Source organism: Merops nubicus, unplaced genomic scaffold (genome assembly GCF_000691845.1).
Source record: "Merops nubicus isolate BGI_N331 unplaced genomic scaffold, ASM69184v1 scaffold40245, whole genome shotgun sequence".
NCBI classification, from domain to species: domain Eukaryota; kingdom Metazoa; phylum Chordata; class Aves; order Coraciiformes; family Meropidae; genus Merops; species Merops nubicus.
Window position 1 is genome coordinate 1 of NW_008611021.1, and position 10,891 is coordinate 10,891.

Here is a 10,891-nt window from a genome sequence, read left to right on the forward strand (position 1 = left end):
AGCGGAGAGGTCTTTTCAGGGAAAGGCTCCGCACCCTTCCCACTCCCCGCCACCACTGTGCGTTTCCCTCAGGGATTTTCGTCCTGGAGTAGCTAGTGGAGGTGGGTGGGAGCTTCCCTTAGCAGCGAGGAGCTGTCGTGGCCGAGACCCCGCTCCCCTCTCCTCGGGAGTGATCGGGGGCGGCACGGGAGTGAGCTCGGGGTTTTTCTCTGGCTTTGCGAAAGCGTTTCAGCATCGTGTGTCAGTTTGCTGGCGTCAAACTGTTAATGCTTGGATACTTTGAAGGGGCGCTTAACGTAAAAACTAGATAAGTAGGTTTGGTTTGCTTTTATTTTTAAATGTGTTCGCCTTCGTCTTCATTTAAGGTAAAAGTAGCACTTGAATTATCTTGAGTATCACTTTGTTATAAGTAGCACAAATAAAACCTCCCGGGTCGTCATAGTATTTGTCCTTGCCTCATTTAAAGTGCAATGAACTACATATAACTGTTTTATAGACTTTGCCAACCACATGTATTTGGCTTTTGGTATATTTGTCACTAAGAGCTCAAAGGGGGTTAACCTACTTGCCTTGCTGCAAATACACAGATGAAGGTTTTATAGTAGGACAGGTACGAAAGAATATTCATTAGAGTTTGGGTTTGTTTGAAGCAGCGGTGCATATAAGTTGCTTCTATAAAATGGCTTTTCTGTATTTCATTTAGGGAAAAACCTAATATTAAAAGTTTTCTTGTTTTTCTCTACAGGACTCTCCGATATGTTCCTGAGAGCGCTCAAGACAAAATTATCTCTGATGAAGATGTCTTTCAAACAATACTGAAAGTATTTAAAGCTCTGTTTATAAATGACTTCAGTAGACAAGCACGTATTTTGGCCTTACTTCCAGAAATCAGATGTAAATACCTGGAATTACTGACTGTTGAAGAGAAGCAATCAAAAGTAAATTCATGTAACCATCAGAGTCAGCACGTGTTTAGTCCAGAGGAAGTTCTTTTTAATACACTAGGGTTCACTATCAGTCGAGACCAAAGTTCTTTGGTGTCTGCTGGAACTGGAGTCTTTGTTACCAAAGGCTTTGTACCGAAAGGGACAGTTGTATCTCTGTATCCTGGTAATGGAATCTTCTTTTTTCTGATTGAGTTGGGTGTAGTTTCTAGCAATTCTAATCATAGAATGCCAAAGTTCTACACTAATTTTTATTTAACAGGTTTGATTTCTGTCATTCGTTAACAAAATCGCAGGTTAAAGTGAATGGGAATGTTTCTGTATAAACTAGCTAGAGTTCTTTTGGAAATAAGCAAACCAATACTGGGGGAAAAGGGGATAGTTTTGTCTGGAAAAAATCCCAAACATTTCAGTGCTCTAAAGTCTGGGGGTTTTTTTTAATTTTTACTTTTTTTTTTTTTTTTTTAGCTATTAGAAAAGTTGTTCCCTGTTCTTTAAACACAAATGCTTGGGAGCAGTTTCAAGTAGATGACCAATACACTTTGATTTTGTGGGGATTCCGTTCTAAGTAAGGATCTGAAAAGTGAGGTTTTGAGAGCTACACACAGATCAACAGACAAAACTATTAACTTTTTCAAAGGCTGTAAAGCATGTTTGGAAAATGAGTGCTTCCCCGTTCCTGTATCTTGGAAAGGCATTTGCTCACACCTCTTACAAACGGGTGTAGTTCTGCCAGAGCGTCCTGGCGAGGGCAGCTCTGCGGACACGCTCTGGAGCTGTTCTGTCTGACGGCAGCGCTGCTGCCGGGCGCGCTCCCTGGCCCGTGCCGGCGCTGCACGGCTGTAAAAGTGGCTTCTGCCCGCTACCACTGGCTGATAAACTGACCTGACTGGCAAGTGACAGTCACAAGGAGTAATCCCACCGCCTTGCAGCTCGCTTCAGATTTCGGGCACATAGAAATATCTCACAGAGAATCTCCTGTGGCAAATGAAGAGGTTGAGCTGTGGAAATGCCTTCCTCTGTCAGGGGCATGATGGAAGCTGCAGGAGACCCTGCAGAGAGAGCAGGTCAGTGCTCTCCTGGCTGTTGGGCAGTGTCTGCAGCCTGATAATGGGGCCTTCACCCAGCTCCTTGTGAGACTGCAAAGAGAAGGACTTCTGCAGAGGGTTGCTGAAGATGCAGTCAGTGGGTGTCAGGGATGCAGGACTGCAATGTCATGAAAAACAGCAAGCCAGTCTGCTGTCACTTTTCTCTGCTTGGTTAGGGCAGGTTAAACCCTGTCCACAGATTTGGGAAACAGCTTGCTGAAATTATTTGGCTGTTCTTGATTTGGCATTTTCCCTCTCCTGTACCGAACAAAATCTCTCATCAGGGTGGTGGAGGGCGGTGTTTCAAATTCTTTGTGTGCTTTTCAGAGGATCCTGACAGAGTAGTAACAAAACAGCCTAATAGCCTTCAGCTGCACTTTCCTGAACAGACATTGCTTATGTTTTCCTCTTTGAAACAAACCATTGGGCTCTGATGCTTTATCTACCTCTCACATGGATACTGTACACAGATCTTCTCTTTAATGCTTTCCTTCAGTGGCTTCTACTCTTTGGAGTTTCTAAGCTTGTGTAGATTTTTTTTGGCATCCCACCAAGATGTGTCTAAAAGCTTACAGGTTTACAAGTGTTAATGCCTTTAATGGACAGTTCTCTCCTACCCCTTCTGTCTCCTTTGAGTTTTTTATTTGCAGGGGACTGGGTGATATCATAAGCCCATTCTGACAGTCAGCTTGTTTTTTCTGAAACAATCCTATCTGTCTTGCAACAGGTACAGTATACAGAAAGCATGAACCCATCTTTTTCCAGTCCCTTGGCAATCCCTTTATTTTTAGGTGCATAGATGGTGTCCTGATTGATGGGAATGATAAAGGACTGTCAAGATTGGTATACAGGTAAGCAGTCAAAAAAAAAAAAAAAGGGGGGATTGTCACTCCACTGATGTAAAATGATGGTGCCAATAGGCGCAGTTCCCTGTCATCTTGCCACGTATTGAGTTGTACTCGAATAACGTGCATCTGAGTGTATCTCGAAATGCAAACTGCACGAGGGTAAGAGCTGCTGGGTGTGATCTGTTAGGTACTTCTTGTCTTCATCTGTAAGGCCCATGAGAAGCATTTTAATGTGCAGTCTCTTTCCTGAAAAGAAAATAATTATAATAGGAGCAGGATGTAGTGGTCTTTTTTTTTTTATTTTATTTTTTTTTTTTTACACCTCTTGATGGACCTGCTAATACCAAAAGGGTGAGGGTGAATCTGGTAACTCGTTTCTGGTCTACAGATGAGCAGCACTTAAGGAGGGAGCAGTAACCACAATAATAATAAGCACAAGAAGTGTGGCCAGCAGGTCTAGGGAGGTGATTCTTCTCTGCACCACTCCAGTGAGACCCTACCTGGAGTGCTGTGGAGCCCAGCTCTGGGGCCCTCAGTGTAAGAAGGACAGGGACCTGCTCAAGGAGGCCCAGAGGAGGGCTATGCAGATGATCAGAGGGCTTGGGCAGCCCCTGTAGGAGGACAGGCTGAGAGAGTTTGGGTTACTTTTGGCCTGGACAAGAGAAGGCTCCAGGGAGACCTTACAGCAACCTTCCAGTACTTAGAGAGGGCCTAGAGGAAAGCTGGGAGAGCTGGTGGCCATTTCTACAGGAGGAAGTACAGGTAACCTGCTAACTGATGGAGCAGTGATCCACGTGAACACTGTCTGTCATTTCAGGTCTTGCAGCAGGAGAGATCAGCTCGGCCCGTTTCGGATGAGCGATGAGAGCTGGCTCACTGCTGCCCTGCAGAACCCACTGGCGGTGGGACAGTATGTGAACAACTGCTCACATGGTAAGCTGACAGGTAAATTTCCAGGACTTTAGTTTGTCTTTATGGATATAAATTATTTTGGAGGTGACACAGAAAATCAGATACTGGTCTTGGGGGACAGCAGTCCTTTTTAGAACAAGAACAGAACTTCAGGGATAAAGAATTTCTGAGCTTTCTGTGACAGCTGAATGTTAGAATACTTCAGTGCTTTGAATATCCTGGTGCTATTCCCACTGACTCCCTCAGTCTCCCTCTCAGTATGTAGAATGAAAGGCACATATCCCAGAAGGTGAGAGGGTGGGGAAGGATGTCTGGCAAAGCACTGGTGGGCTGAGTCAGCAGACAAGAGTTGCAGATCAAGTTCCCCAGTATGGTTCCAGCAGGCTTCATGAGAAAACCATACACACAGTGACATGTACAGTAAGATTCTATCACTGTTCCATTTGAACTACAGTTCTTTTTTAGACTTTCTTATGTTTATGCACAAAACCTAGGGAACTGTTGGTAGGATCTAGCTATTGCACTTATTGTGTCTCACGGTGTGTGTTCATCTGAGGGAATAAATAACTCATGGGCATGGTTGTGAGCTGCAGACAGTTGAACTGCTATGATACCTGGCTTCTAAGAGGCTTTCAGAGCCTGCATGACACTAAGGATACCCTGCCTCCAGGTAGCATCCAGAAAGGCTGCTAGAGTAGTGAACCAGGCACAGAGTAGTGGACTGCCACAGAGGCAAGGGCTGTCCCACAAAACTGCTTCTTATAGGTCCAATGTCCACGTAAAGAAAATTCCCTTCTTCCCGTTGGACAGCTGGCGATTTTCTCCTTGGCTGTATTTATGGCCTATTTTGCCACAAGGAATGTTTTTTCAGTATGTTTTTTTAACTGTAAAAGTAAACGTTGTATATTGAGAACATTTAGCAGTGCTGTAAGCTACCCCTGGCGCTACACAATCTGCGCCACTTCATAGAGGTGTTGGCAGTCGGGTCACCCTGTTTAATGCAATAAAGATGAATTAAAGCTCCCATAGTTACTTGTGTATCTCTTGTGTAAATTCAAAACAGGACTTTAGATGAGTTTAGTATCTCCCAACAGAAGCATAGTTTTCAGTCTTGATGGAGCACCTAGTGCTTTTTCAGCAGCACGTTTGATATTTTTACAAATCTCTAAGCCCCAAGAGATTTTCTCAGTACCACAAAGACTATTGTTTTGGTTTTCATTTGTGGGTTTGTTTGTTTGTTTTTGTTTTGTTGTTTTGTTTTATTTTTGTTTTTTTCTCTGTATTTCTAGAAAAAGCAGCCAACGTGTGCTACCAGGAGTTTGATGTGCCAGGATGCTTCCCAGTAGAACTGAAACAATATCTTCCGAACATCGTCTACAGCCATGACATAGAGAGGTTAGCAGCAAATCGAACAGCTCACAGATTTGTATAATACAAAGCATACTGGATATGTAAGAGAAGATAAATGTGGCTGAAGACTAATATTATTCTCTATGAAAATGAGTTGCACAACAGTGTGTATACTTGTCTGTTCTTTGGGCAGACTAGTGTTAAGTCGTGTACAAGACTATCTCTTTCTGTTCCTTTTTCAACATCTTCACAAATGAGGTCAGCACAGCTCTGAAGACACAGTTTTACAAGGAGTGGTTACATCATAGTGTGAATCTCCTGAATCCCATAAAGCACTAGTTAGATTCTGCTTGTATTACAGTACTGAGATTTTTTCAGTATATATTTCAAATGTAGTTAGCGACACTTAACCTATAAAAGCCATTCTGTGGCAGTTGAGATAGGCTTCTTGCTCTCTCGTTTTCCATGTCTTCTCATGGAAGGAATGAGCAGATGTATATGCAAGAAGAAACCTGAAATTCTTTTGTATTGAGACGCGTGAAATACTATGCAACATAAGGGTATGTGACTTTTAGTTACACAACACCATTATGACATCCTCCTTATGACCTGAATATCCACCCCTTTTTAGAAATTAGAACACCTAGAAACTCTCAGGTTTATTTTTTAGAAATGTGGGAAAAGGGACAGTTAGATTAATATGTACAAGGAGCAATACGGACAACAAGAACAGACAGTATGCCTGAAGTCAGTGTACCGTACTGGGTCGTAGTCAAGAGTAACTCTGAAGCTGTGAAAAGATCACTGGAACAGGTTGCCCAGACAGGTGGTGGGGGCCCCATCCCTGGAGACATTCAAGATCAGGCTGGATGAAGCTCTGAGTAGCTTGATCTAGTTGGAGATGTCCCTGCTTATGGCAGGGAGGTTGGACTAGATGACCTTTGGAGGTCCCTTCCAGCCCAGACATTCTGTGATTCTATGAAAAAGTAAGTTGTAATGTTGGTCCTGAATTTAACATACCCTTTTTTAGAAATTAGAACACCTATAAACCTCTCAGGTTTGTTTTTTTTAGAAATGCAGGAAAAGGGATGCATAATGCAGTGTTGTTGTCCCAGGCTCCCTGGCATGCATTATGCATATTACCCCCAAAAGTAATCTAGATGGAGCCATTGTTTTAGTGCTGTGCCATGAATAATTTAAAAAAAAAAAAATAAAAATTGAAGGGAAATATAGTTCACTTACATATGATTTAGTTTTCCTTTTTTTTTTTTTTTTTAAAAATTTTTTTTTTTTTTTTGCAGCCACCCGCGGTGTGTGGTGCTTATCACTCTCAGAGACATCAATCAAGGGGAGGAGCTTTTTTCTAATTACTACACTGTTGTCAGCTGAATGAATGGACTGAAGAAATCTGTGTCTTTAAAATACGTGTTGTGTATGTACTTCAAGCTTCATGAGCCTTTTTACACAATGGAGGGCTGTAGCTTTACCACTTAGACAGCAAGCTTCAGGCTTCTGTTTGCCTCAAAAATACTCCACATTTGATGCAGAGGTGAAGGTCTAACCATTTGCATCATTCGGGTCTCAGCTGTCTACTGTTGCTGATATTGGTGCCTATTGGGGTTCAGCTGTCCATGCAATAGCTCTTAAAATAAAAATCTAGATTCTGGACATGTCATTTAATGTTCTAGCTTGCACAGTTGTGTGTAACTAGCTGAGTTTTAATGTTTTGCCGTTTCACTTCTCGTGCTTACATCAGGCACAGTTTTTACAAAGTTACAAATTTTACAGGAGTATACTTTCAAGTCCAAGTATTTAAAAAGTATTTAGTGTATAAGGAAACAATTTAAATAATCATTGCCTTTGCATGACAGCATCTCAGCCTGGAGAACATTAACAGCACCTGCCTTTCTGGCATGCTGAGACTAGTATTCCCCACCTACCTATAAACCGTGACCTGCTGAGCTAAGCAGCACTGCAGGTGCCCTGACAACCAGCGTCCTCTTCGGAGATCAAGAGATGCCAAATAACCTCCTCCCAGAGACAGCTGGGGTCCAGCTCAGGAGGAGAGGGATCCCCAGAGTGAAGGAGGATGAGTACCCTCTTTGGTATACTGGAGATACCAGTTGCCACACAGCAAAGACACAAGGACTGTCACTACGAGTTGTCCCTAGCATCTTCATAAAACTTGTACAAGCCATGCTGAACCACATGCCACCATCTCATAGCTCTGCTGTTTAACTCTTCTTGAAAAAGGCAGCCTCCTCTGGCTGAGAAGCATTTCCAGATGAGTATGAAAGACGAGGCTCAGGCTTGGAAGGAGACTATATAACAGTCACTGAGAAGCTCTGCATTCTGGAAAGGAGACTGGGTGCTTCTGCAGCTAAGCAGAGCACCCTGGCTGCCCCAGCCACCACCAGATTTGTCATAGCACACTGTTTCCTGGCTCCTTCCTGCTTGGCCTGTGCCAGCCACAGACTCGTTGGGAGGCTCACTTGGGCCGTTCCAGTAAATACTGCAAAAGGGATGTTATTTCTTTACCATGCTGTTCAGGCAGGCTGACAGACTGACTGGCTGTCTCTCGTTTACTTTCTGCAGGAAGGCTGCAGGCGGCAGCAGAAGTTACTGTGGGAATGGCTGGCTCTGCTTATGCCAGTAAACTCATTTAAGAAAATAACACAGCACGCTTGGTTGGCATTGTCCCCTCCAGATGCTATGTGAAGTTCTGTCTTTGAGAACAAAAGCTAAGTAAGTTGCCACATGCCAGGAAACTTTCAGAGAACCACCAAAACTAGGATTGGACAGGGCTTCAAGATACATAGCATCTTTCCTCCCACCCCAAGACAGACATAGGCGGCTAAAGCCAGTGGCTCAGGCTGGCCTCAATCACAGTGCACCATGCAGTCACATCTGAAGCACATCTTAGCAGTGCTCCAGAGCTGGCTTCATAAAAGATCTGGGCAAGTGAAATACTGACACTGAAACGCTTTCTAGAAGGATGCAGATACCAAAGGGACCAACACCGAGTAAACCAGAACAAGAACTAGTAATTATCATCAACTGTGAGGATTACCTGAGGAATAGTGCACACAACAAAGTAACTTGTAGTCAGGGGCCCAAAACTGAACACAATACTTGAGGTGCGGCCCCACCAGTGCTGAGTACAGGGGGATGATCCCTTCCTAGCACTGCTGGTCACGCCATTTCTGATACAGGCCAGGATGCCTTTGGCCTTCTTGGCCACCTGGGCACACTGCTGGCTCATCTTCAGCCATCTGCCAATCAGTACTCCCAGGTCCTTTTCCACCAGGCACTTTCCAGCCACTCCTCCCCAGGCCTGGAGCATTGCCTGGGGCTGTTGTGACCCAAATGCAGGACCTGGCCCTTGGCCTTGTTGAACCTCATACACTTGGCCTCGGCCCATCGATCCAGCCTGGCCAGATCCCTCTGTAGATCCTTCCTACATTCAAGCAAATCAACACTTATGCCCAGCTTGCTGTCATCTGCAAACATACTAAGGGTGCCCTCAACGCCATCATCCAGATCATTGTTAAAGTTATTGAACAGCAGGTCCCAGTACTGAGCCCTGGGGGACACCACTTGTGACCAGCCACCGGCTGGATTTCGCTCCATTCCCCACCGCTCCTTGGGCCTGGCTGCCCAGCCCATGTGTTCCCCAGCAGTGTGGACAGCTGCCCAAGCCACAAGCAGCCAGGTTTTTTTGTGAGAATGCTGTGGGAAACCTACTGAAGTCTAGGTAGACAGCACCCACAGCCCTTCCCTCATCCACTAGGTGGGTCCCCTTGTTGTGGAAGGAGATTGGGTTCATCAAGCAGGACCTGCCTTTTATGGACACGTGACGACTGGGCCTGATCGCCTGGTTGTCCTGTGTGTGCCGCGTGACGACATGCGCGATAGTTGCATGGTAGTGGAGGATTGTGGTGCTGGAACACAGGCTGACCGTCACTCACAGCATCCATGGGACTGGCTTATTGCTGAAATACCGGAACCTGACATCCTGCTTCTGGGACTGCTCACACATGAGGGAAAGCAAGACCCTGCCTGCAGCTGCCAGTAGGAATTGATTTCTGTCTGCTGCTGGCTACCAGAAGCCAAAAAGTGGCAGGAGGAGGAGGAGGAGGTGGTGCAGTCAGGTACTTCTGAGCAAGAAGCAGCACAACATGGGGACAGAGCAGGAGAAAGGGAAATGGAAGGGGAGAAATAATGGTCTGGCAAAGTGCTACAGCCCAAGAAAGCGCTTCAAGTGTATCAGACTTTTCCGTGTAATCTTTATATTCCTGTCTCTTCATTAAAAGTGAAAGTAATTCCCTGTGTGCCCATTCATTAGCACCAGCCTGACACCGCCAGTGCCTGAGAGGAGAATGCATTCTGATGTTGTCTCAGAAGTTATGTGCAATCTGGCAATAAGCCCATAAAATTTTCTATGCGAGATATTTATGCTTTGTTAATAAATCATTCAGCACAGTAAGTACAATCTCTCTCAGCAGATGATTTGCCTGGGTGATTTTCATTGGAATTCCCTAAAAATAGGGACTTACTTGGCTAACTCTGCCTCTATATGCCTGTACACTTCATGGTAGACAAAGGAAAGGTAGCTCAGACTAAAATTTAAGGTCATTTCAATAACCGACAGGCCAGACCTGCAAAGTCCTTCTCCCAGGTGCAGACACGTGCTAAAATACCGTGCTAATTCAGGAGAGAATCTAGATGTTTCAATCTGTCTCCAGCTGGCACCAGAGAGCAGCTTGCCAACTTGGAGGGGGTGGAGAAACTGAGAAGCTTTGCAGGTTGGGCTGAACCCCTGTGCCTCCTTAAGCAGGAGCAGGACTACGGAGCCCTTGACACTATGGTGTTGATTAGAAACGCTGAGGACCGCCTGCTGCTGATGGTGAAGTCAGATTTTGGAATAAATGAGATTGCATCAGTAGACACCAAGCTCTTCTGAGGAAAATGGGTCTGCAAGGCTCTGACTTTTAACTTCTTAGCTCAAAAAGCGAAGCTGATGGCAACAGTCAACTAATTCCCCAAGTGGTTAACTGGTATCCCTTTTGATTCAGCCTGGCAGGAGAATAAAGGTGCTTCAAAGATCGATAGATGAGCTAACAAACTTCGCAGGGGTGCTGCAGACACACAGAAAGAATAGAGAGATGGTCCACAGCAGAAGAGGGACGTGTCTGCTGGGGGAAGGAGCTGCAAAGGGGCAGCACAAGAACTGGCAACACTGTTTAAAAAAGGAATTCCTAATCAAGCTACTGAAGTACTCAGTAGTGATCAAGATTCTGAAGTACCACCAGTATGACTTAGAGCAGGTGGACATATAACTGTTTTTGTAAGCCTCCCTGGTCAGCACAGTTGTGTTTGGAACACCTGTCCACATGGGGAGTCCACCCTGAAGGGCTGGGCTGGGGGGGATTGGTGGTAGCTCAGAGACCGCCCTTCCCTCAGGACTTCGTTCTTGGAGCTCTTTTATCTGTCACCACTGCATGTGGCCACTGACCGTGGGATCAAGGCAAACCGCATCCCTCTGCTGCGGCGCTTCTGATTTGGATGGACGGAGAATTTCTGTCAGGCACTAAGTAATCTGTTGATCTATGGAAGGGTGTGTAAGAGTACGTATATAGATATACACATACACTCTTATATATACATAAAAGTGTGTATACACTTTTGTGTGTACACACACTTTTATATATATGAGTACATGTGTATATACATATATATATACACACAC

At 44.9% G+C, this 10,891-nt stretch overlaps 1 protein-coding gene across 1 annotated transcript; it reads left to right on the forward strand.

Moving 5' to 3' along the window:
• Nucleotides 1–745: 745 nt before the first annotated feature.
• Nucleotides 746–6,531, forward strand: SETD9 (SET domain containing 9; the record flags this gene model as incomplete). The annotated part of the gene is made up of 5 exons (XM_008941092.1): nt 746–1,110; nt 2,760–2,883; nt 3,698–3,813; nt 5,082–5,187; nt 6,444–6,531. Coding segments are annotated over 5 exons (799 nt in total), but the record flags the coding sequence as incomplete, so codon positions are not given.
• Nucleotides 6,532–10,891: the final 4,360 nt, after the last annotated feature.